Source organism: Opisthocomus hoazin, chromosome 19 (genome assembly GCF_030867145.1).
Source record: "Opisthocomus hoazin isolate bOpiHoa1 chromosome 19, bOpiHoa1.hap1, whole genome shotgun sequence".
NCBI lineage: Eukaryota > Metazoa > Chordata > Aves > Opisthocomiformes > Opisthocomidae > Opisthocomus > Opisthocomus hoazin.
Genome location: NC_134432.1, coordinates 11,436,026 through 11,462,338, shown reverse-complemented (window position 1 = coordinate 11,462,338; position 26,313 = coordinate 11,436,026). Strand labels below are relative to the sequence as shown.

Genomic DNA, 26,313 nt, shown 5'->3' with positions numbered 1-26,313 from the left:
ATCTTCGTCTTGCGTGATTTTACTGGCTGTAAATGCAGCTTCTGCTCAACTAAGGCAATAACCATTGCTTGCCTTTTTTTTTTCTTCTTCACTGGAACTGTTCCATCTATCCCTGGTGTCATATATAGGGTTGTTCTTAAAGAATATTATTTTTCTGAAGGCAAAACTATGTGTTTATTCAAGTAAATAATAGAGCCTTATTTTGCAAGATCAGAAACCTCTAATCACTGGTTGTCAAAGGTTAAGTATGTTCTGATGAGAATACCAGCTACCCTGCCCAGGCAAGATAAAATCCTTTCTGCTGTCTACAGCCTTGTCAAACAACGTGTCCTCTTCCCAGCCCAGCTGCTGTTTCCCGGTGTTTGGTGCTTATGGCCTTTAAGAAGCATTTTTCTATTCTCCCTCACATTGGAGGTGCAGAGGTAGTTCAGTTGCTCCAATTTAAAGCTGTTGTGTGTCAGCTGAACAGGAGTTCCTGCTCATGTGTCTGCTTGTAGCTCATTCTTAGTAAAGGTGGGATCAGGGAGATGCTCCTACAGAGAGCAGGATGAGAAATGAATCTGAACTGAGGGTGTGGATGCAAAATGCAAGCTGAGAGAAAGGTCTTGGGCTTGTCAGCAAATTTGTAACAGGATTGAGTCACCTCTGCAAGAGACTGCAGACCTTCTTCATTTTTCTTGTCTCCTTCACAGTACTAGAGTAGAACACCCAATAAATATTTATTCCATTTATAATAATACTCTGTATTAAATCACAGCCCTGACCCCATTAGTTATGATACAGATTTACAAATGGCCTGAGCAGGCATAAACACTCCAGAAGGCTTACTCTCTGCTCAAGGAATATACAGCATTTTACACAGATACGCTCTGTACACAGCCCTCTGCAGCCAGGAGCTTGGGACCCTGTGTCACTTCAGCTGTGCCAGGAACAGACATCACCAGCACCATTCAAATGAAAGGAGTACAGAAACCAGCTGCTGTATTCCACTCCTGGGCTCCTCTGTATGCTTTTTTCAGTTGTATATGGAAACATCAAGATGAACCATTAAAAAAAAAAAAAAAAACAAACCACCCCATCCTTTATCTGCTTCTGGCATTAGAAGTAAAGCTCTCTATCAGGCTGCTCTAAAGCTTGACCAACTTGGACACAGAAGAAATGAATGGTGGCTCTTGTTGACAAACCTTGAAATTGCTCCTGCCTTCCTCTGCTTGCAGCTTGACTGGCGCATGCACAGGCTCCTGTGCTTGGATCGCACAGCTGTGACGGTCAGGTCCCTTCACCCTCCCCTGCGGCTTTCCCTAGGACTCCATTGCTGAAATTAGCCACCTTGAGAACAGGTGGTTCTTACCTGAAAGGCAAGCTGAGTTGCAGACTGTCCATCTGCAGTTCACTTTGACACTTGCACACCCAAGGGGTTTGCTCTGCTGCTGCTTCAGGGGACACTCACCTCTGACCATGTTCTGTTTTCTCCTTAGAATTAGGGCTACACCACTGAGGCAGCATCAGGTGATGCCTCTACTGCTGGTGTGTGCCCCAGGAACTTAAACAGGAGCCAGAGGCTCTTGCATTCCACCCAACATCCTCCTTACCAAAATGGGAGAGGAGGAAATCTAAGTGATGGAGAACTAGAACCCCTAAAGTCCAGAAATTCAAAACAAAGCATGTTTATTAAGTGGTCTCCTTTTACTTATTCCTCCCATTTTTTAAAATAAATAAAACCTTCAGACACATAAGTGAAACACATCATCCTTCAAAGTGCAGTTCCATTTCCACCCCACTCCCACAAATCCCATAAAGCTTTGTCAAGTAACCAAAGAGACTCAAAAGGCAACCCTCAGCCCCCTCCCCCAGCCCTGAGGGGCTGTAGTGCTGCTCCCCTAGCTGGGGGCCTCCCTTGTCTGTCCAAGGCTGGTTTCAGATACAGTTGCAAGAGGCAGGCTGCAGAAGGAAGGGGGAAGTTTAAGATGCACAGTATGAAACAAACCCAACCTGTTCAGAGTCCAAAGAGTTCGTTACCAGAATAAGTTAGTTACTTTGGGAGCCCTGGAAGGAGCAAGGGTGATTACAGTCACGAGCGATGGGTCAGAACCGCTGCGCAGTCACTGCTGTGAAGCTGGCTGCTGGCAGCCGGCAGGGGTAAGGGGTGAAGTCATTTTGCCCGAAGTCAGCGAATCCCCCCGGCCTGCCTCCAACCAGGTGAAGCGCCAGCACCAGCCACCTCCCAGGGTTAGTCTGAGTCTGCCCGTACTCCAAGCACACCGAGTAACAGAAGAAAGAGAAAGGGAAGATGAGGTCTGATGCTTGAGTTCCATCTGATGCAATACCTCTTTCCCCATGTCTTTAAGAATCTGTTCTGACCAAGGGCACCGAGCAGAGGTATGGGCGCATACAAGTCAGTGAAGTCCTCTGAGGCTCATAGAAAATTGCTGTAAATAAACTTTAGTGCCACTTAAACTACCATGATTTTGACCTCATCGTTCTCATCAGCATGGTAGAAGAAGGGAATGCAGGGGTTTTCCAGCAGGGAGCCCGCCCTCTCCTGAGGGTTCTGAATTTCTCTGAGAAGCTGCATTATTTGCTTTGCTGTGGGGTCCTCTGGGCTTGGCTGAGCAGCTTTACTGTCAGTGGGGGAGAAACTGGATCGATGAAGAAAAGCAGCCTCTTGTTCTGCTTTGACTTCTCGTAACCCTGGAAGAACACAGACAAGGCAGGCAGGTAACTCCTCCCATCCACACACAGCACTGAGACCTCAGGTTATTCCGTTCTACAGAACTTGTCCCAGCTGCAGCTTACCTTTTCCATCAGTAGCATTCAGTTCCATGCGCCTCTCCACTGGAAGTACACTTTCAGTCTGGCTTGCTACCAGCTCTGGGTTTTGAGCAGCTGCTACGTACTTGCTGTACCATTCGTTTCTTTCCCTGACCAGACGCATCACTAAATCCTGCAGTTCCAGTAGTTTCATCTGCACCAAAGTAAAGGAAAGCCTATGAAATGTGCACACGGACACTGCACTACAGTTTGCCGTCCTGCCTCTGTCACAAAATGAGCAACTTCAAAGTTAAAGCTAGCTGAAAAACAACACACAAAGATTTGGACCCTGCAAGTGCTCCCCAGGCCTGCCCCGCTTGGTGCAGTATTAGAGAAAAGATTCCTTGCCTTCATCTCCTCCTTATCCTGAGCCAGTCTGCTGATGTACTCCTCCTTCTCCTGGTGCCGCTGTTTGAGGATAGCCCTTTGGCTCTGGTACAATGCTATGTACTCCCCTGGAAGACGAGAAGCATTAAGGAGTAAGTGTTGGCAAGATGGGTACGAGCCTTATGGTGAGTACAGAACTGCGTGCCATGAGGATTCAGCAAATCCAACCCTGGTTGGGAGATCTGGCCTGGTTAGGCAGCAGTAGGAGATGCGAACTGCTTGGTAGCAGGAGGGCTGCAGCTCCACAAGCTGTTGGGGACCTTCTGTTCCCCAAATAAATAATGCACTGAGCCAGCTTTAGCTTGTGCTGGTGTGGCCTAAACGTACCAATGGTGTCCGTTTCCCCAGACAGCTGTATGCAGCGATGTTCTAACTCTTCCACCCGTTCCTTCAGATCGGCTTTCTCACGTATCAGGTCTGTGAAACGGGACTGAACACAAATATTGGCATCAATCAGCTGAACTGCTTCATGTACAGAGGATACCTGTGTTAAAGACACCCTCCTTTCACATTGGTCTGAGCCTAGGGAACAAATCTTGCTGCCTTTACAACTTGTCTCCAATTTGATGCTAAAGAGGAACAGAGAGGAGAGAGCTAGAGAAGATGTATCACAGCATCTCTGCATTTTAGGAAGCAGAAGGGCTGATGAAACAAAGCGCCTTTTAACCTTGTCACTGCTGGGACAGCACCACTCTGGTCACACTTGGCTCCAAGGCCACAGACCACCTGCTTCGTCCCAGCAGGGTAAAGATTCTCAGTCTGTTTTTCAGCCATTTCTTTAGAAAAAGACCACAGGTCAGTGTTAGGCGCTTATACCTTATACTCACAGGCTTGGAGGGGGGTGGGAGGAGAGTTACTCCTGCAACTTCTCCTGTGCTGAGACAAGCAGTGAGAAGGTTTTTAGGAAGTGGCTTATTACTACGGAACATCTGCTACTTATTCCCCTACAGTTGTGTGTGCTGTAAGAGACATCTGTGAGATACTGGAGCAGAGTCTAGCTGAGCAGGGTAGCAGAGCTGAAAGCGGGCGAGATCCTTCACTTACCTGTAGTTTCTCCATGGCAGTTTTCAAAGCCTCATGAATCTCCACTGGAACAGTATCCACCATGGAATCTGGAAGGGACACATGTAATTTACAGTTCCTCCTTGGACACTCACAAAACTTGTAGACCCGTTTGACAGAGGCCAGTGCAGCTCACGCCTCCATACTCGCACTGTCCCCAAACTGCACGAAGCGTTTACCTCCGCCCAGTGCGACGTTACGTTGCTGCTCCTGCCTGAGAGCTGCTATCTGCTGCAGGAGGCTTCTGCACTGCAGCCTCTGAGCAGCCAGCTGCTGCCTCAGGTCTTCTCGCTCCTTCTCCGCTTGGGACATGGCAGATGTCAAGAAATCCACCTAAGAATTCCAGAGTACACGTTAGTTCTCCTCCTGTATGAAGAAGCACGATCAATTGTGCATCTCGGGACAGCTTACCCCATTTCATTTATGGGCAGAAAACCAAAGTACTAAGTGACTGCTCTGGAACTAAACCAGGCAGCGACTACTGCATCTCTTCTCATTCCCAAGTAGTACAAATCTGCAGGTTCAATACTAGCTGCCATGATACCTGTTTGATCACAGTATTTTCCAGTTATGACTGTACTTACAGAAAGATCTAGTAGATATCTGACAGCATTTCCAAATTGCCTTCCAAACTCAAGAGAACATCATCACTGTAATTAGAGAGCTGCTCTGCCAGCTGAGCTGTCTTCAGAATTAAAGCTGCTGACAGATTTCCAGCCTATCTCCCGAGGATACTGCAGAAGTCTTGGTTTTTTGCTGCTATGCACAAGGAACTTACACTTCCCTCATTACTGCGCCTCAGCTCGTAGGGATCACAACTGATCAACGGCCTACTCCATGCACCGGGTGGAACCTCTCTGCAATTTACCCTGCCTCCTTTTCTAGACGTTTATTTAGAACTAAAACCAAAGGCTTTTCTACCCATTAAGACTCACCATTTCTTCATGGCTTTCAAACCTCTCTGGTATTGCAAATGAAGATTTTTGGATTTCTTCGGTCATGGCTTCACTTTCAACTCCGTCTCCTACAAGAGGAGGAAGGTGAACAGAGAGGTAACACCACAGAGAGTCCAGCTCTACCTCCTCCCTGGAGCCCAGCTGCAGCTGCTCACCTTCTAGTCGGTGCAAAATCCGGCCATCCAGGTCTGCTGCTAACTGGCTGATCTGGGCCTGCAGCTCTTTGTTTTCCTTAGCTACAGCTTCCAGATTCTCCTGCATGAGAGAAGCAGAAGATGACTAAAACCTGCGCAAGCCAGACTGCAAACAGTCACTGCCTCTTCAGGCAGCAGCACCACACACAGAAAAAAAGCAGTGCTTCTGCTCCAGACCTGTATCATTCACCTGTACTGCACAGGATGTGACCACAGAATCACAGGACAGCCCAGGTTGGAAGGGACTATGAAAGACCATCTGGTCCAACCTTTCGCTTAATTAATACTTAAGGTAGTTAAGCACTTTTCCTCCCATCTTTCCACTTGCCCCTTTTTGCTGTTACCTTGGTCTGCTGCAGCTCTTTCAGGTGCATTTCCACTGTCACCTTCCCCTGAACCTCCTCGTGCTGCAGCCGATCCATCAGCTGTGTCTGAAGCAAGTATTGCTTGTGCAGTTCCTCCTTCTCGGCAGACAGCTGCTGGTACGCCACTGCGTACTGTTGTAAGTGGCTGTAGTACTGGTCCCGCTGCTCCTGCAGCCCCCGAGCCTCCTGTGTTTTCAGTTCCAGCTGACGTAACAAGACCAAACCACCACATCAAACCATTTCTGCCAGAAAAGCTGATCCCTGTGACATGATCCAAACTGTCAACATTGCCCCAAAGCCACCAGCTAGGCAGGCAGCCGCCATCTGCCCCCACATGCTGGTCCCGCACATCAGACAGCAGACGATGGGGGAAGGCTCCCAGCTTGATCATTACAATAGCGATTTCCATCCTTCCATCAAAGCTTGGAAAGCTGCCAGCAGTTTGCACAAGCCGCTCCGTACCTGCCCTGCGATCCCACCGGCTGTCGCTTACCGTGTCTTTGAGCTCCCCCAGGTTCTCCTGCAGCTGCCCAAGCTTCTTGGCCAGTTCCTTCTTTACATGTTGCTCTGACTGTAGGGCACTTGTAATCTCCATGTTCTCATTTGTCTGCAAGACAAACACCAAGCTATAAGGATATTGGCCCAACCACCATAAACATGTACTCTCGATAAACCATGTACATTCCCCATACAACAGGGTGCCATCCCTTTGTTATTCTGGGGTGTAACTAAGGGCCACAAATTGACTGTTCAGGGCAGTAAATAACTTACAGAAAGGCTCAGAAGATGGGAGAAGAGTAAGGAAAGAGTCAGGGGAACCAGTGCTGAGACAGTGCCAAGGAGAGGCCTGGCACATCACACAGCCTGTCAGCTCCAAAGCAGATGGGTGGTACGAATATCCCAAACAGAGGCACAGACATTCAAAAACCAGAGTTCAGAAAGGACTAAACAAAAAATCCGCGGCTAGAGCATTTGTCAGTCTGCTAGGACCCCAAAGGGGAAGCTGTACATTGAAAGAAGCAAGAGTAAGGGTTCAGCTCCAGGATGGCTAAGAACAACAGCAGCAGGAGAGAAGACTGCTGAGAACTTCTTCCAATGCGCAAACACAGGGAACAGAAAATGGGTGTCTTCAAAAGTAAAAGGGCAGGAGGAATACTCATGGCAAGAAACCGCCTGACTGCCAGGGGAGGGGGAAAAGGAAACGGCTCTGGACAAAGATATTGGTTCATCTGCCAGAGCACCTGAGGGAGTAAGGAATGACAGGGAACTTCCTGGCATGGTAATACACGTCACAGAAGATGGAGCATCCGTAGCCTCAAAGGACAAGAGATGGATAATGCTTCTGCCAGTTTTTTACATCTGTGCTACAAAAGGATAACACCAGTGAGGGAAGCACTGGGAAAAGATGCACAACAGAGACATACCAGTTTGACAAACCCATTCTGCAGCTCAGCCAGCTGCTCCTTCAGCTCCCGATTTTGGCTCAGTGCCCTGCTGATTGTAGCCTTGTCACTCTGCATGTCCTCCAGGATCTGCTGTCTGTCCACAGACTCCTCGTTGTAGCGCTGCACAGCCTTCTCAAGCTCCAGCAGCCGCTCCTCCTGCTCCCGGTTGAGGCGGCTCAGCTGCTCGTTGTCTCGGACCTGGGCCTGGTACTGCCCGTGCAGTTGCTCCTTCTCTTGCTGCAGCCGCTGGATCTCTTCCTGCAGGCTCAGCTCAGCTGCTGTGGGCCCTGCTGGTGCGGAAGACTCAATATCCATGGGCTTAACTGCTGAGGAAATAGAATCAAAAGCAGCTCAGTCAAAGGGCTAAATCCGCTGTGAAATACACATCACTATTACACACAAAGCCTACCCCAAGCTACAGGGCTCTGTGACATCACCAGCTGCAGCATCCAGTCCTCACTGCAGGGCATTGAGAGGAACAAAGGAGCAAAACTACCCCAAAACCAAGCACAGCATCCTGCTGCGTGCTGCTGACTCCCTCACAGCCCCAGCCAGAGCATCCTGCCTTCCCAGACTCCTGGGCCAGAGAGGCTGACCATGCCGTCAGGCAGACGCTAAAGACATGAACAGTCTGCTGGTAAGTTGAAGTTCATGTGCTGTTTGCTAGGATGAAAGGTTTCATAGGGTCCTCAGGCTTCCAGCTGCCTGAGCATCAGACCTACTTGCACCTTGTGGGCAGAAGCTCCTGCACAGGGGGGACCGAGTTAACCAGCTGGTACCCTGCAGCGTAAAGCTTGGCTTTGGAAGCCCTACCTGATTTGCTCAACAGCTCTGTAACATTGGCTTCCAGGTCCCGAATTTGAGCCATATACTTCTCCTTTTCCTCTGCCATTGTGTGGACCTGCAGGGCCACACAAGTGAAAGTTAAAACAATGTTCATGATGCATTTACTCCTGCCTGTGTCTGTCAGAAGCAGCTGTGATGCTGTCGCTGCTGTTACCTGCTCCGAGAGCTGCTGTACCCGCTGCTGCCAAGCGCTCCGCTCCTCCTTCAGTTTCTCTACATACTGATCTCTTTCTGCCTGCAGCTGGTGAAGTGACTCTGAGAGCTGTTCAAAACGAAATAAAACACACAAAAAATCGTACTGGCTAAATAAATTTGGCAGTGACTGCTTAAGGGATAAAGCTTGAAGAAACCAGTGTTAATGCAAAGCTCAGGCTGCATTCTTCTGCCACACAAGTTTCTTCACAGACATCGAGATTTGGATCACATTTCATACAACCTCTCACCTGAGCAACCTGAGTTTCCAGGCTTGCCTTCTCCTCCAGTGCCATCTGCAACTGCTGGTTTGCATCCAGACTCCCTGCCTGATTTGAGAACTGCCAAGAAAAATCAAGAAGTTACGGAAAAATGTTAATACTCAATTTCTGCATAGCCTTTCCCCTGATAGTAAGCTGCCACATGATCCATGTTGTAACCTTCTACAGTTCTTTAAAGTGCTCCAACTCTCAGTGAAGTTTAACGGGAAAAAAAGGGGGGGGGTTAAAATCAAAAAACTTAGATTTTAGCCCTGTAAAATAGGCTGAACTGGGCAGCTCCTCCCTACCAATTTTATATTTACTTTTTTTTTTTTAATTAAGAAAATGCACTTCAGTCAAATCATTTGACTCAGATACTCTGTGCATTTCCAGAGCCTGTATTATACAGCCAGATCAGATGGTATAAAAGCTTATGACCTTAAAGGTTGTCAAACATGTCAGGAATTTAAAGCTAGTGTCTGGAACATGTCAGTGGACTAAGCTGCAAGGCTGGTTCAGCTGTGACACAGTGCTCTTCCCAGAAGAGTGGCAGCTGGCTTTATTTCAAGGGGTAACTTAAGCCACTGTCTCGGGGAAAAGCAAAAAAAAAAAAAAAAAAAAAAAAAAAAAAGCTTCATGCATTCCCTCTCTAAGTGGCTGGTTTCCATCTCAGCTGGTTTCTCAATGAGCCTGCACAACTGAGTAACCAAAATGCTGCACAGAAACAAGCAGGAAAAGTCACCATATTTTCACACTTGGTATGTTCAGTCACCCTCTCATATAGCATAACATTCTGTCAGCAGACCAGTGTCACAATATCTTCCAATCTGCTGCTCCAACTCCTTACAATATAGATTTTCTGTTCCTCAGAGGCCTCGCTGAAAGCCTTTTAGTAAGAGGATGTCTTGATGAGATTTTGTGCCTTCCTTTAAAAACAAAGAGTTAAGTCTTGCCCCCACTGTCAGAAGCAAAGTCTTACACTGGTCAGTGTGATCTGCCCTCACATCCCAGAAGCGTCATGGTTACCTGTTGAATCATCAGTTCAGCCATTTCCAGTTTCTTATGCAAATCCTCCAGATCCAACTTCATAGCTGAGTTCTGGGAAATCAGTGAGTAAACTTTCTCTGACAGCTCCGAATTCTGCTGCTTTATTTCCTCACTACTTTTGCTGAAACAAACAACAAATTGAAGTGGCATCACCGTATGTACTAGGGGTTTGTCTATGTCATAAATCTACAATCCAGCCCTTCATAGCAGCTAGAATCACAGAAACATCATATCTAGTGACTTTTTTTTTTTAAATTGAATATCCAACCTCCCAAATCACCACCTGTGGTCTGTATCCCTTGTTGTGTTTTGTGGCTCTACTGAGAAGAGTAGTGTTGCTCTGCAGTAACCAGCAGAATGGATTTACCTCTGCTTGTACAGTTCCAGTTTCAGGTTGTCTCGTTCCTTCACTAACTCTTTATTATGCTGGAGAAAAAGGAAATTATTGATTAATCTACAGACTTTATCAAAACAAAGAAGATATTCCAAAAAATACTTAATTTCACCTTTAGCAGATCAGCTAAAGCATCGTAACTGTGGCAAAATCCTCAGGACAGGTTTGCTTAGAACCTCCTGAATTTGCCAGCACTAAATCTGCTCGGTCTTTTCAAATGTGATGCTACTAACTGAACATGAGGTTACTCCTGCAAAGTCCTGGATTAATGATCAATACTGAAGTGTCTGTTTGATGGAGAGCCGCCTGGGACGAGGTCTCAGTGAGGCTTCTGTTGTGTGGAGCTGGCAAGACTAATGAAGTAAGGTGCCAGATCTGAAGACAACAACTGGACCATATGATCAGTGGTCACAGAAACCTGAATGAAGTTTGCCTTGATCTTGGAGAATAGAGGGCTTTACAAGGTTAATTAACAATTAACAAGATTAATTTCTGCCTCTTCTCTAAGCAGGGACTACACACTTTGCAGTAGTGTAGTGACAAGCTAATAGCCAAAGCAGAGCTGCTGGTTAAGCATGAACGGAGGTGATTCTTACCTTCTCTGACTGTTTTTGCTGCATAGAGATGGAGGACAAAGTACGTTCTAGCTCTGATACCCTCTGGCGAGATGAATGTAAACGCACAGCAAGGCTTTCAGCTTCTCCTGAATAAGTCAGAGCAGAGTCAGTTGAGGCTAGACCACAAAGAGCTTTTTGGAACTGGCTGAACAGCACTTTCTACTTTGTCAACAAGCTCTTACGGCAGCACAGTGCTCCGTAAATCAGTAGACCTGGTTCCACTCCTGGCTCTACAGGTGAATCACTAGCGACTCTGGGCAGTAAAGCTCTCTGTAACTACCGTCCTCACTTTTAGAGGGAGATGATGAAACTTCCTTTGCAGAACAATAGACAATAGCTTGTTTGAGGGGGTTTTTTCCGTAGTAGAATAAATTGCTCAAATTTAGTTCAGAACGAAAGGCTCGAGTAAAACCTATGTTAACGTGACAGCTGTGTGGGAGGGAGGGCAGAGAAAAGGGAGCAAAGTTGTAAAAGAATCAGAAGAAGGTCAGAAAGGAACAGTCTGGGGTAGTCAACAGGCCCAAACAGGGCTGACAAGGCTTTAGTGACGCACAAAAGAACCTCAACTACCATGGGATCCACATGTTCCAGTTTGGGGCAGCTATGATGACAGAAGCAGTGACGGTGCCAAGTATTGCTCATTAGGGAGTCAGCGAGTGTTGTGAGCAGGCTGCCAGCGACTGTCATGCCTCTGACTTGAAATCCACAGTTTAACCAACAGCTGGCGAGCTCACAGTCAATTACCTGACTTCTGCCGTACAGCTTGCTGAACGTGTCCAAGGGCTGTCTGCAACTCAGACTTCTCAGAAACTAGAATTCCAATAGTCTGGATATGAACCTTTGGGAAAGGAACATCAGCTCAGCACAAAACTTCTTTGCTTGTAACTGCAACATCACTGTTGCCACCAAAGGATAATTCAGTAAAGGTAAGAGCTCTTGCAGTTAAGCACAGTCTGGCTGACTGAGTCCCCGTTTTCCTGAAGGAATGGACTCCTGGCTTCCAGGATAAAGACTACGAGGGGTCAGTAATCCAGAAAACAGCAAGCCAAGTGATATTATTGTAATGGAGGCTCTGCCTTACCTGTAGCTGTTCCCTCAGTGCTGCTTGCTCTTTAGAAAATTTCTGTTCAAACTCCTTCTTTTCCTGTATAAACAAATTATGCCTATTCAGCACAAAAATGTAAGCAGTGAAGCTTTGTTGGTTCTTATGTCAAACTAAAAAAGCAGTGATCCACTGGCAGTACTTCCAGCATCTAAATGATACCGGTATTTTTAAAGACATATTTCAGTCTACCATTATTTGAACTACTTCATTTTTTGTCCATCCAAGAACGGCAATGACAGCATAGCACAATCACTGCTAGCATAACTGTGGCAGTGTTTGGAATGCAAACTCCTGGCAAGGACTTAAACTGTAATCTCCTGCCTCCATTGCGCTCCTCCAACACTTCAGCATTTAAATATTAGCTTTCATCAAAATAAGAATGCTACCTGCCAGGGCTAACTGACAGTCAAAATATTCAACCTTATGCTACAAATTAAACCGAATCTAACTTAAGACAAGATCCCACAGGCCTGTGCCACAGTCCACTATGCTTTCTACTCTTCAGAGAAACAGGTATCTATTTCTGTATCTACCCAAAAAGATGACACGCTTTACCTTCTCCAGCTGATTCACCGCTTCTTGGTTCTGCTGTTTCTACAGAAGAGAACAGATGCGCCAGTATTAAGAGAAAATACTCTCATACTGCTGAAACACTTTTTCACTTTAATGACGTAGGATACATGCCCAATTAATGCAAAAAGAACTTCCATTATCCTTTCTGCAGAAAACTAGGAGTTCATCTTAGCTTTTAAAAATAATAGATCTGGGGCTCCCTTTCCTAATATACCTTATATGCCAGATATGTTGTTCATTGCTCAGTGCATTACCACAGTTCTTCCCAAATACCACTACTGAAACCCCTGCATGTTTGTATCTCAGCATCCACAACTTCAGTTGAACTTGCATCCCACATGTATTAAATTAATCGTAGTAATCTTGGTGTATTGGGATAATCACCAAACAATGCTTTAAAAAAAACAAACAAAAAAACCCCCACAAAAACCAACCCCAAAACCAAACAAAAACCATAGTCTTTTCCTTTAACTGAGACCTTAGACCTTTATCCCACTTAACAACTGGTCTTTAATTCACACAGAGGTGCATTTATGTTGGCAGGCTTCTGCAAAAGCTGGTATGAGAGAGAGCTGAAGCCAAATGCAAAGAAAAGGGATAATTTTGTCCTAGCCAGTTTCAGTCTTATGGGTGAAGTCTTTGGAGATCTGTTGACCGTACATAGTCCATCTTTAGGTATGAGGTGAAGGAGACAAAAGTGGCAGCTGCCTACCCAGGCTGCCACACAAACTGTGCTGCTGCGCTGGCCATTCGCTGCTGTTGTCCCCCTGGCAATTCTCTCACAGATGCCTGGTAAGTAATACATATAAAATGTACTAGATATGATATACTACATAACTAGTACTTTTCCTCCTTCCCAAAGAATGGACATTGGCCCAGCTGTTTCTTTACCACTACTACTTCAGTGCATTTTGAAACATGACTACAGATGGAAGGGCGATGTGTTAGCGGTTTTGATGCTAGCAGCGCCAGTGCACAACATAACCAGGAAAAGCAAAGGCAAGACCACAAATGCAGCAAAGGCTCTATGTAGTTCCAGCCAGACAGAAAAGCAGGCAAACAAGGAGAATCTTGGGTGGGCAATGCACTACACCAGCTACCTCTGCAGCCCAGCTAAAAGACAGAAAGAAACAGAATGGAACAAAAATAACCCAAAACCAAAAATAAAACAGAAAGAGGGATGATGGGGTATGCTGGGAAATATTGAACTTTGGGAAAGGTGTAGTTTTAGAGAGGAACAAAATAGAGAAAAATATTTCACACAAGAAAGGCTCTTTTCAGACTGAAACAAGTCCACTTAGCTGCATTTCTTGCAGTGCTAAAGCTGAAGGCTGAAAAGCAGCAGCAGGAGTCCATGCAGGCCATGGGACAAAGCAGTTCATTCATCGTGCCAAGAGAAGCTGAGGATATGATCAGAAACCAGCCCCAGGTTCTCTCTTAGACCTATGGCTCGCACTCTGCCGATATATTTGGAACAGCATCACCGCCTGCAGAAAGGTTTTCACACTGCTGCCAGCACCAGAATTCTGGATTTCAAGGATTCAGACCAGGACCAGAAATGGCTGTTTTATCAGGATGCTTATCATCCAGCGAAAGCACGATGAGATCAGCAGAGCACACAAATGGAAACAAGAAAACTCTGTTTCTTGTTCCTCAGACGAGCCAACATATTCACAAGTGGCCTTAGACTTTGATCCTCTTAACAGGCTTTCCATCCAGCCCATTTTGTTCCTTACAAAGTGCTGGGTAAGCAGCCTTCCTTGTGGCACTATGAGAGAACCCATAACCTTGCAGACACCCAGAGAGCATGGAGGAGCAGCAAAGACAATGTCAAACTGGTTGGTTGGATTGTTTCTTACCAATTCCTCTATCTTTGTAACGAGCTGTTTGTTAGTTAGATTGCTGGAATCCAGGGCTACTGCCAGCTCCTGGTAACGTGTCTGATGGGCACATGCAGATAGGAGAAAAAGGAAGGAGCAGAAAGAGGAGGAGGGGAGGAAAAAGGCAATAATTAAAAAGAACAGAAAAATAAATTATCACAGTTTGATATAATCAGATTCTCCAAACAAAACAAAATCTATGGTTTCAACAAAAGCAGCTGGAACGTGGACATATTTTATCCATTTCTGCCAAGGCTTCATTTTGACATAGAAATGAATCGAAAATAAGAACTGCAGTTGCATGGAAGCCTGATTATCCCCAGTCCCCAAACTGGAAACACCTCCGATACCTGCCTCCTACTTTTGATCACAACTACCCGATTACAGCACAAGACAACACTAGACAGCGATGTATGTGAACTGTGCATTCGGTTAGGTCTCATTAACACCGCTGTAGACAGAGTCCAAATAAGTGATCCACAGTAGCAAATAAGAAAGAAGAAAAAAAAATATAGTCTGAGAACAACTTACTTCCATTTCCTTAATATTTGTGGAAGAAACAGCACTTTCCCCATTCACATACGACGTAGACTACAAGTAAACAAGTCAAGTAAGTCAGCTTTATTCCCCAAGGCAACAAATCACTATTAAGAACTGACTATCATAATAATACTTCGTATAGCACCCTTCACTTCAAATTACCACACACAGGCACAGTAAACATACTTTTCTGGCTAAGGATAGATGCAGGCTCCCCCTGTGACAAGCTGATGTGAATTATGCAGATTGACTTCAAATTCTTTTCCACTAAATCAAGCATACATCTTTCCATGAATACATGCTGTTCATTCATCCCACTCTGCTTTTCTTCCTACTACTGAAATTGTACATTCCTAAAACAGCATTTTTTGCTTCTGAGCGCTTAAATATTGTATTGTTTAGTAGGATGACTACAGACACTTCTGAGATTGAAGAGTGTTTTCTTGAGCTGCCTGCTTAAAGCCCCACATCAAACATCAAGAGAATTAATAGGACCAATGGAGTAAAACGAGGCCATACCTGAGAAACCAGGCCATTGAGTTGTTCAGACAACTGGCGGAGACTTTCTGTTGATGACAAAGACCTGAGAACAAAGACAGACCTTGCAATGAAAATTTCTACCAGAGAACTGCCCCAACCAGAACAGCACGGGGGAGGAATAAAACCTTAATTTGTTGGACACTTTGGGATCATGTTGCAAAGCTGTCTGACAGAAAAAACACAGACACTCACCTGTTCTCATCCAAAGCATTTTTATGATCCCTGGCTTCATGAATCTGTGGATTGAAACACAAAAATTTACAAGCCTGTAAAAGAAGATGGGAGTCACACTTGTGAATGTGTCACTAAGACTTGATTATATCTGGGCTCAGGTTCCACAGCACCTGTAATTACTTCTTCCCAAAGAAAGATGAACTTAAAACCACCAGCTCAGTCCTGGCTTACACATCATTTCTGAGTGGTGTGAGCCTGGGTTTCGTGGAATGGAGAAACTTCAGTGTTACAGGCTTTATGTTCGCTGTTACTATTTATCAGTATAATCAACACTTTGCTTTGCTGGGAAAAACTTCAACTGATCTTAAGTTGTGAAAGGAAATGCAGACTGATCTGACTGGAGACCTGTCTTATTAAGAGCACTTTCTGCTAATGAAATTGGAGAGAAGGGGAAGGAAAATAGCAGCTTTGGGAGACACAGGGGCATGTGCACACTAGTAGTCTCTCTGGCAGATGATGACTAGATGGAGAGTGGAGAATGTAGTATTGTTAACAGGAGAAAATCTGAACTAGTCAAGTCGTATTTATGAAGATCATCTTTCTCAGAAAAAACGTGGTATCACTAACCAATATTCAATGGTTCAATGGCAATATGGATGATAATTCACAAACCTGTGTCAGCTGCATGCTCCCAGGAGCAGGCAGAACAGAACCACAACTAGGCAGACTGTTGCTGTTAGATAGCACAGGGACATCGGTAGCAAGCTGTTCAGCATTACGAGTGGCAACATCACTGTCAAAGTATGCCTGTCACAAAACACATCACAGGAATTACAGCCTTCATGCAAAATCAATGAAAACACACATGAACACATCACCTTGTGACCTGCCCATGAAAACTAGACAGATGTAAACAATCAATCATTTAGAAATATGTGGAAGGGATTCTGTGTTCTCCCCAGAGCAAACAGGGGACTGCACCAACCCACATACACTGTCCCAGACCTGTGCCCTCCCAGGAGCTGGTCTGAAGAACCAACGTCCCATAATCAAACTCACTTCTTCAACACGGGGCAATAATGTCACCCAGCTCAAAGTTCAAACACTAGATTTACTGCAAAGGATTCACCAAAAAGCAAGTGAGGGCAAAGCCAGATGGCAGTCACTTTGCTTTGAAAAGCCCTACCTTCAAGATGTGTCTGGGGAAAACACTGATCACTGTATGCAAATTCAGATGGAAAAGAACAGGTTAGTGATGGCTTGAAAACTGGGTTAGTCAAACTCAATTGCTCTGTCTAAAACTCAGTGAAATCTGTGACACGCCATGAGCCACAAGTTTAGAAACAGGACATTTCTGACCAGGCCGAACTCAGCATGGCTGGGAGCGGGTGCCTGTGGCCCTGCTGGAGCTGTGAGCCCCATGACCAGAAGAATCTAAATAGAAAAGAGAAGGGCAAAAAACTATTTCTGGACAGCGACGCAAGTTCTCATCCAGCCTTCGTGGGAAGATGAATAGCATCTGATGACACCTCTACCAAGCCACAGTAAACTGGGCAAATGCATCTATCTTGTACAGCATCAGAGAGCCTTAAAGGCACAGAGCAGTGTTCCAGTGTTTTATGGCAATTTGTTTTATTTCATCATCCAGCTTACTGGAGTAAGTCATCATTTAACAACACTACAAAGCAAATGAGGTCATCTGCCAACATTCAACCCCACCAATATATCGCAGCTCCCTGCTATTCCATCTGAAAGAGTTCACTTTTACTTCAGTCATCTCCTTCTTGGCACTTCAGAGGAAACAAGAAATCTCTCTCTCGGCATTCCTTGTTTCCCTGCTCAGCACTTCGTTCATGAACTAGGCAGCAAGGAGGATACAGTAACAGTGCAGACAGATTTAATGAAAGCAATAATCTGGAAGACTGCAGAGGGAAACAAATTTTTCTCAGTTTCTTTTTAGCAGGACAGACACTTGTGCTCTCAGGGAGCAATCTATGTTAGGTGCTTACAGGAAGGTCAAGAATTCCCTTACTTCTTCCAGCTACAGTTTACTGCACCTTTACTGGTTGAGACACTCATCAGTACAGAATATCAGATGGACAGAAGGAATACCTTCCCCAGTACATCTCAAAAATGTTTCCTTAATTGCTTCTCATGAAGACATTCTTTTTGCTTAATACTTCAAGATGCAAAAAACAGTAATGTGCCTTCACCACAAGAACTCCTTCCTTCTTCCTCCACTAAAGGCAGTTTTGAAATAAATTTTAAAAACCCAAAAACTATTTGAACAGCTGAATTTGTTGGAAACAGAAAGAGTAGAAGCAAGACACCTGTCTGGAAATTTGGCATTGTGACGTTCTAATAATGTAGAATAAGAAGTCAGTAATTCTGCTCAGCTTAGCATATAGTAGGATCCATGTGCTTTCCCACAAAGGCTCCTATTTTGTTGGGTTTTCTGTGTTTCACAGCCAAGCATGCTGAACTGGGTGAGATGGGAGGGGTGTGCCTCTCATTAAGACACCAGTGGCAGCAGTAGCTCAGATGCTAACAATCAGCTTTTCTGCCCTATTAGCATCAAGTGAGTTTCTGAACAGTGTGTTCCTGACTCAGGATTTTTACGAGACAGTAACTAGAAAGAGAAATGTCTTTCATTACATATTGCAATTAAAGATTAGTTTTCAAATTATTCCTAAAACCCCAGACACAATAATCCAGACATTCCATAACAGAGAATCAGATCAAAATGTATCCCTCCATGCTAAGGAAACAGAGGGGGGAAAAAACCAAAAGGAAACCAAGAATGAATAGAAGTAATGAATTCTCCATTTTCAGAGCAGGAATAAAACTGTAGACACAGGTAGGCCTTCATAGCAAGACCGAATGCCATCTCAGCAACAGCACTGGACCACCCATCTTCATCTCACCCTCCAATGTGAAACAAGTCTCCTTCTCTGAGATGTAACTTCAGCTGAGCTCACAAGTATGAACTGAAAATAGTCCCCATGACAAGAGTGAAACTTCCATCAAAATACAGGCTTTCAGGCACACCCAGCACCACGTCTTCATGTCACCCAAGTTCTACTGATATGCAACCTACACATACACAGTCCAGCTGGAAGAACTTTTTGCTGTTCACCCTGTCAGTTGGACAGAACAGCTGCTGTATTATCACACACAAAAAAAAAAAAGAGAAAAGGGATACAAAGCCAATTCAAACTGAACTGCATTCCATCTTGCAGGTTTCACTGCATCTGGTACCCCTGGTGATTACTAGAGTTGCATTTATTGCTGGAGACACATGGATATGCAGTAAATACAGTAATGAGTTACTTTATAACAACTAGATTGAAACATTGGTAGGGAAATAAGCCGCCAAAATGATGCAAATGAAAATGAAAAGCAGCGCTTTGGTACAACAAAACTGGAAGAAAATTCTGGGCTACAAAATTTGACTTCCCCGAGTTTCTATCACAATTTGAGCCCTATTTAAATAAACTATCTGAAATACATTTTTTAAAAAGGCTGTTTGTTTACATTTGCTCCTGAACACCTTTCTTTCGCTTATTGGCATACTTCCTGCCCTTTCCTCTTCAGAAGCTCGGGAACATGAAGACGCTAAAGCCTGTAAATGCTTGACTCGAAGTATCTGACTTCCTGCCTAAACATATTTAAGCCCGTGGTACTTGCCAGGCTGTACGTCACCTGTGCAAGTTTCATGGCCTGTCATAAAGTGGGTTGGCTGGAATAACTAAACTGCTCGCTCTGGGCAGCTGCCTGCCTGCAGACCAGCACAAACACGTCCTTCAGAAACAAGGCTCTAAGAAATAAAGCCATGACACGCAGAACAGGAGGATACAGACTAAGGAAATACTACCTCTTCCTAGGGCAGTGTTCCTCAGCAGTTAACTTAGTTTACTGCCTCACCCCAAATTCCTGGTTTTCCTCAAAGCTCAACTGTCTCAAGGAAGAGATTTTGACAAGGTTCACTTTTTCACGTGTTAAGTTTGACAGAAACCAGAAGGAAACAAGCACTTACGAACAATGGAAATGCATGGTAACAAATAGCTCCATGTTAATAAAACCAGCAACAAAACTCAAGCAACTGACAGCAGACATGTCAGGACAAGGCTCCATCCGAAAAATCGAGGTCAGTGTGAACAGAACCCGAAGCATGCAGCAGGCAGAGCGAGTCACTGCGAGGGACACAAGCACTGCCTCACCTTCCTCTTGTCCAATGAGGGTATGGCTACCCCATTGGAGCGGTTAAGGTCTGACACCAGCACCTTCAGAATGTCCTGAATCTAAAGGAGGCGAAAGAAAAGGGGAAAGAGAAACGACTCAGAAAAGGACAGAGAGAAAACGTCAATCAAAGGCGGCCAAAGAAACCAGCATCCTCCAGCTCATCAGGAGCACGCACCTGAGAACAGCAGCTCTGGACACACCCAGGGCTGCCCGACAGCATCGCGTGCTCAGACACCGCTTCGGCACATGCACCTCTCAGGAGAGGGAGTTGCTAACTGTGGTGGCACACTTCACACGCTGGCAACACAGGCATCTATGCCATGCGTGTGTTACAGCAGCATAACCCTTTCCTGGCGCTAGTCAGGTTGTGCGGGAAACCAAAGAAGAAGGAGGTGGCAAATGATTTGGGAGAAAGAATGAGACGCTCACATTCTCTGGAGGCTGCCGGTCATCGTTGGTGGGGGTCCCGGATCTACTGTCTTCTTTATTTTTTCGCTTTTTCTTGGTTCCTGCAGTTGCTCCAGGGCTATTCTTCTGCTGATATTCCTTCAGCTGTGAAAAAAGAAGAATAATCTGAAGTCCAAACAGAATATATCTTCTAAGAGTACAATGTCAAAAAAACCCCAACAAACTCCACTGGGTAAAAAGACAGATCAAGTGCAAGGCCAAGAGAAACGCCCTTTACAGAGTTTGTCCCTCTGTAGGAAAAAAAAAAAAAAAAAAATCAAAACAAGTCCAGAGAAGCCTAAAGAAAGAACTAGTATGATGGGTTTATGACAAGAGACTCAGAGTTGTAAACATCCAACTTTTGCATACAGCTAATTATGCTCTTGGGAAACAATCTGGTACTCCATACTGCAACTAAAAGGAGATTGAAATAAACATTTGGGGGTTTTTGGGGGGTTTGAACTAAGAACAATATGGAAAAAATAATAAAGGGCAATTAATACCGAATGCAAAGTGAAAAAGCAGTGCCTGAAAGTAAGATTTTTCCACTCTGTGAAAGATTTTATGAAGGACAAGGACAATCCCCACAGATAACACGTTAATACAGACACTGTCACAACTGGGAACGGAGGGGGGAAGCAGCCCACAACTGGTTGTTAACTCCCACCCACTTCGCTGATCAGCTGCGACCTGAACCCTGCCAGCTCTGCCGGCATTTGTCGCGTCTGCTGCTGCACCCCTGAGCCCCACACCCAGCGAGCCCCAGCTCGGGAAGCGTGTCCCGTGTCTGTGTGTGTGTCCCTGCCACGACCGCCCCGTCCCCCGCTGCGCCGGGGCCCGGCCGCGCTGCGGGGCGCGGATGCGGGGCAGAAGTAAGTCCAGAGAGGGATCCCATCACTCGTAGGATTTCAAAATGGAAGCCTGCGCTGCTCCAGGACACTTTCCCATTCGTATGACTTTGACACAGCGGCGCATCCCGCCGGGACGGACGGCGCCGAGCACCCCCGGGGGAAAAGAATAAGGAGAAAAAGGGAAAAAAAAAAAAAGGCGGCATGGGGGGTTGCGGGGAGAAGGGAAAACCGCCAAAGCACAGCAGGCAGAGCGCACGGCACCGCGGCAGCTCAGGCCCAGCCTCTCCCCCGCCGCCTACCCCGGGCCGGGGGCAGGCCCGGCCGCAGCGCCGGACGCCGGCAGTGGGGGCACCGGGGGGGGACACCGAGAGGCTCCCCGCGGCCCCACCGCAGCCCGGCCCGGGGCGAGCGGGGCGGCGGCGAGCGGGCCTGGCCTGCGCCCCTCGGGGGAGGGCCGGCCCGGCTCGGCGGCTCCGATCCGTGCGGGGCCCGCGGAACTCGCCCTCCCCCGCCCCGCCCGGAGCCGACCCCCGCCGGCCACTCACCTTCTTCTTGGCCGCCGCCAGCCTGCTCTGCCTGCTGCTGTCCGCCATGTCCGCCCCGCACCCGGGCCACGTCAGCGGCGGCGGGGAGCGGTGGAGGCGGCCGCCAGGCCCCGCCCCGCCCGAGCCGAGCCCGGCGGCCGCGCCCTCACCGCGCAGGGACGCATCCACCTCCGCTCCACGACGTTCCGGGCTCACCGGGCAGGAGGGGCGGCCGGCGGCTCGGGCCGGGGCAGCTTCTCCCCTGCAAAAATAACCACGGCGTGAGTGACCCCGCGGGCCCCCGGGGCTCTCCCTCAGACCCCGGCCCGGCCGCAGCCCTGGAGCTGAGGCGGCTCTGAGGCGTTTTTGGAAGGCCCGGAGTGCCATCGCCTCGGCGGCAGCCGTGGGGGTGGTTGTGTCCGGCCCCGCCTAAAGGCCGCCGCAGCTTCACGCCGGGAGGTTCGCTCTCCAGCGCTGTCGGGCGCGGGAACCGCGGCCGGGCACTGTCAGGGCGAAACTACAATTCCCGTCGTGCCCCGCGGTGATGCGACTAAAACTCTCGGTGTGCCCCGCGGCGCAGCCCGCTCCAGTGCGGCGGGAGGCTGCAGGCCTGGCCGAGGGGGTCCCGCCGAGCGCAGGCCGCAGCCCGCCCCGCCGCCCGCCGTGGGCCCTGCCGAGGAGGTAGGAACCGGCTCCCCGCCGCCCCCTCCCCTCCCTCGCTGCGCCGCGGGCCGTGCCCCCGCCGAGGCGGTGTCCGGCCTGTGATGCGGCCCCTCTCTGCTTTGTCAGGGCCCCCGGCGGCGGGCGGCGGAGCGGCGATGCCGGGTTCAGGTCGCCGGTGAGTCCCCGCCTGGGCTGGGGGGAGGTGGGCCGGGGCCGGGGCCTGCTCCGGCGGCGGGTGGTGTCCCCGGGAGCGGCTCGCACGGTTGTGGGGGCCCGGTGGGTGTTTGTCCCTGAGAGGGAGGCTGCCCGGTGACCCCCGGCCCCGCGGTTTAGCGCGGCTTTGTCCGGGAGCTTCGCTTCGAAGCCGAGTTGTGACTGTGTTATTTTCGCTTTACACTCTAAATCTGCAGCCTGCTGTAGGATACGGTACGGAGCAGGCTGCCGTCACATACACTGGTCAGTATTTCCCCTGAGCTGCCCCCTCTGCCTACCCAGGAGATACTGTCTCTTCTTTTTTCTCCTTTTCCCTATCCGCTGACTCGTCGGGTGTGTTCTGGTCAGTGTCCTCCAGTGCTGGCGCATCACCCAGCGCTGAGGGAGCGAGCGCTGAACATGCCCTGTGCTCTGCAGATCCCATCGCCGAGGTCCTGCCAGCCCAGTGGAGCCAGCGAAGCAGCCCTGCGGTGTGAAATCCAAGAGCTGAAGCAGAAAGACCTTGCTCTAGACCAGGAGATTGCACAGTTATTGTCTGAGTAGGTCCTTGGCAAGCTCAGTGTTCTGTGTGACGCCTAAAACTGAATGCGGCCCAGGAGTCACTGCTGTAAGCTCGCCCTGTTGTGTTGTGGTTTCTTATGACACAATGTGGCAGCTGCTTACTAGCAACTGTTTTGAGATAAAATTGCTGCTTGATTTTTAGAGAGGGAATCTCTGTGGGTTTTTCATTGCGAAGGAGTGATATTTTCTAAGATAATGTGTAGTGGGTAAAATGGAAATGGTAGAACAACAAAGGCTGTTCCAAAGGCTTTTTTGCTTTATCCTCAAGGGCAAACAGACCTTCTTAATTTTTTCCCTAGCTACAGATTAGAGATACATATAAATCGAATTCACCGCAGCCTATTCCTCTTTCTTCTTGATTTTGAGAATTCAGATGGATTGGTTTTTTTGGTAAGTCTTGAAAAAACTGAAAATTAGGATCTGCTCATTTGTAGCTTTCATGTCTATGACTCGCAGCAGATACCCAAACCCGGCACATCTAAAGCCGAATCTGAAGGCAGCAAGTGTATCTCAAATGTCCTTGCTGTGCTTGGTCGGTGGCGGCAGCACTCACTGTGCAGCAGCAATCCTGCTGTGTCATTTTTGACCTTGCTGGGTTTATTGTTACAGAGGCTACAGCCTGGAGGAACTGGAGAAGCACATCTCTCTGCTCCATGAGTACAATGATATTAAAGATGCTGGACAGATGCTGCTGGGCAAGCTGGGTAAGGAAGGGGAAAGCTGTTGAAAAACTGCTTAATCAGTGTTTTCATATAGACAGAAAGATGCTACTACGCCATAAAGGCAGGGCTCGTGTTAAAGCTTCTTCAGTTCTAGGCTTGTGTCACCCAATCACTTGTGCAAGCACAAACACTTCTGTTACTTTCTTGGGATGTTTTTAGAACTGAACAGGTGAAATTGTCATTTACTGATATTTTAGTCTGCGTTATGGATTACCAAAATTTGATGTCTTATTTTTGTCAGTTTTCTTCTTCATATGCTTAAAAAAATAAAAGCTTTGAGACAAGCAGGGGGCATAGCTGCAAAACCTTAGATGGGTTTCTTCGCTAGGGGAGGTTCTGTGGGGTGCTTAGGGGCTGCTGGGAGGAAAACACAACTTTTCTGACTGATCTGGTCTTTGTTTAGTGAAAGCAACGGTATTTCTTTCTTTCCTAGCCGTTATCCGAGGGGTTACTACAAAGCAGCTGTACCCCGAGTACGATCTGGAGCTTAGTGACTAGTACTGAACCGGAAGACTGCCACGTCCTGCGAAAACGACTGTCACTGCGCCTTGATGTTTCAGTGTTGTATCGGCTCAGAACTGTCACCAGGTGGCCTCGGAAGGACGTATCTAGAATTGCAACAGAGTAGGGGGTAACGGCCTTATCTCTAAGCAGCCAAGTTGTTGAATCTATCAGCTGCTTCCTGCTTGTGGCAAGGGATGTAGGGCTTCGGATAATTTCATCTACTACCTGATCAACAGTATTTTTGTTTCCTTATTGGAAAGGTTTCAGTTCAGGTTGATGTTAAGACTCTTCCCATTGAGCCTTTGCTTCTCTACCGCACCCAGGGGCTGTGTGGGTACGCTGACCTGCAGGTGGAAGCAGCTGCTGCTGAATCGATGGGGGAAGCACGGGCCTACAAAGGTGCGATGCGGTAGCTGCTTGAAAGAAGAGAAAAACCCCTGAGAAAAAGGGAGGGAAGAATGCTGAAGTTGTGGTGGTTCTGGGGTTTTGTTTGGGTTTACGATCATATCTGGAAAAGTCTGGGTGTCTGCATTTTTGTACTTAACTGCTCTGGTATCTAGAGGTTTTGTATCATTTCTTTAGTAAATGGCAAAATGTGAAGTTGTGTTGAACTGTCCAGTCTGAATAAAGCAGCTATCACATTTCTCAGTAATTCACTTTAAGAGTTTATAAAACATTGCATGAAGCTGGGAATGAATTCTAAAACTATATTCTGAGACAACTGTAACATCTATTATTTAGATGTTTTCTGAGGATGCTTAATGGAGGCAGCGTGGCAGCACGCACCAGAAGTGGGGAGGTGCAGAATTACCTTTACTCTCTGAATGCAGAGTCCCTGCGAAAGTGAGCGGTGTGCTGAACACAAAGCTGTGTTGAGAGCAGGAGTGTTTCAATGTCGGGTGCTAGGACTGAGGGTGACTATACAGGCTAATTTTGGCTGCTTCGGGCAGTTCTAAGTGATGAAGTGCTCTGCTGACTACAGATCCAGTGTCCCCTTTTTCACTCAAGCTTGACGTCCTTCTGCCTGTTTCTACTTCTAAGACCTTCCTGTCGGTAAGTTTACCCCCTGGTCACCGGTCAGGGCCGTGCTGCAGTTTGTTATTTCCAAATTTGGATCAAATAAATCTTTGTAGTGCATGGAAACCAGAAAATGGTCACAGAGGCTGCTGCTGAGAATAGAGAACTGGTTTTGTGCTCTCTGTTCTGGACCTGGTGCAGGAACATCATTAATAAAGTGTCTTGTTTAGACACAAAAGCCCTGGGGGGGGGGGTCTAAAGCAGGGGGGCAGACAAAGCATCTCTTATTTTGTGATTCATTCAAGTGTGTGTCTGCTAACGTGCAGCTGTGCCTCGCTGGAGAGTATTCACTGTGGCCAGATAAGAGTGGACTCTCATGGGTATGGTTACAGCTACATCCTCCCCACCACAACCGCCCTCTTGCCAAGTGTGGAAAACTGTGTTCCAGAGCAGTTCTAAGGGGAGGAAAAAAAGTCACAAGGCAGCTAGAAGTGGGAAATGCTAACTGTGTTCTCAAAACCCACAGTGCTGTTTTGGATGGTGTTTTCTGTGTGAAAGAACTGGTTTAGCCTGGAGTGCTCCAACCAAAATGTTAGGCTGGCAATGGCACAAGCAACTGGAAATGGTTCTTGCAGTGGGATGTACCCAAATTCCTTCAGTCTGTGTTAGGTGTAAGCCATGCAGGATGAGGCACACTCCATTACCAAAGCTCCTGAAGGTCATCTGAGGACTAAGAAGTCCATGTTTTCTTCACTTCCTTGCAGGAGCACTAGCATTACACCTTGGAGCTGTAGCCGTGCAAGTGTTCTGCCCGGCTCCAGAAGGCACGCTTCTGCGGTGATGGGCTTACACGTCAGTTGGCACAAGACAGGCGTCTGAGGAAGGTGCCCGGACCCCAGCCCTTCGTCCACGGAGGATGAACTCTCATGGAACCGAGCAGCTGAGGCAGGAGCAAACCACCCCTGGGGAGTCCCTGCGGCTGGCACAGAATCATCCCATGTGGTGGCAGCTCAGCTCTGTGCAGAGCAGGGAAACCCAGAACAACTGAGAGATTCCGGAGTCTTGAGAACGACTCCTGGGATGCTTCCGGACAGGAGTGGACTCAGCCGTTTAGGTACTTCATCACAGGCCCTCTTACCGCTCCTCCAGAGTTACTTCTTGTACCTTAGCAGCTGTCTGGA

The 26,313-nt window shown here is 47.4% G+C and overlaps 2 protein-coding genes across 7 annotated transcripts; one reads left to right on the top strand and one right to left on the bottom strand.

Moving 5' to 3' along the window:
- Window positions 1-719: 719 nt before the first annotated feature.
- On the bottom strand, window positions 720-21,592 carry GOLGA2 (golgin A2). Of its 6 annotated transcripts, none has more exons than XM_075439228.1 (28): window positions 21,474-21,592; window positions 20,060-20,182; window positions 19,609-19,689; window positions 16,061-16,195; window positions 15,407-15,450; window positions 15,194-15,257; window positions 14,666-14,725; window positions 14,114-14,194; window positions 12,237-12,275; window positions 11,658-11,720; window positions 11,321-11,414; window positions 10,556-10,662; window positions 9,933-9,991; window positions 9,545-9,686; window positions 8,510-8,599; window positions 8,221-8,328; window positions 8,034-8,121; window positions 7,200-7,543; window positions 6,269-6,382; window positions 5,755-5,979; window positions 5,372-5,471; window positions 5,196-5,284; window positions 4,440-4,593; window positions 4,243-4,310; window positions 3,526-3,628; window positions 3,160-3,266; window positions 2,797-2,965; window positions 720-2,691 (listed from the first exon to the last, which is right to left on the bottom strand). In XM_075439228.1, the coding sequence occupies exons 1-28, from the start codon at window positions 21,519-21,521 to the stop codon at window positions 2,453-2,455; spliced, it is 3,138 nt and encodes a 1,045-aa protein (XP_075295343.1). In that variant the 5' UTR covers window positions 21,522-21,592; the 3' UTR covers window positions 720-2,452. The 6 variants fall into 6 exon arrangements, with proteins under 6 accessions (XP_075295343.1, XP_075295347.1, XP_075295345.1 ...); XM_075439227.1 differs by having other exon boundaries at window positions 721-2,691; window positions 7,200-7,546; window positions 21,474-21,591; XM_075439232.1 differs by lacking the exon at window positions 14,114-14,194.
- SWI5 (SWI5 homologous recombination repair protein) lies at window positions 21,589-24,767 on the top strand. Its single transcript, XM_075439250.1, has 5 exons — window positions 21,589-22,133; window positions 22,242-22,290; window positions 22,746-22,867; window positions 23,499-23,593; window positions 24,045-24,767. Exons 1-5 carry the CDS (start codon window positions 21,997-21,999, stop codon window positions 24,107-24,109), a joined length of 468 nt encoding a protein of 155 aa, XP_075295365.1. The 5' UTR covers window positions 21,589-21,996; the 3' UTR covers window positions 24,110-24,767.
- Window positions 24,768-26,313: the final 1,546 nt, after the last annotated feature.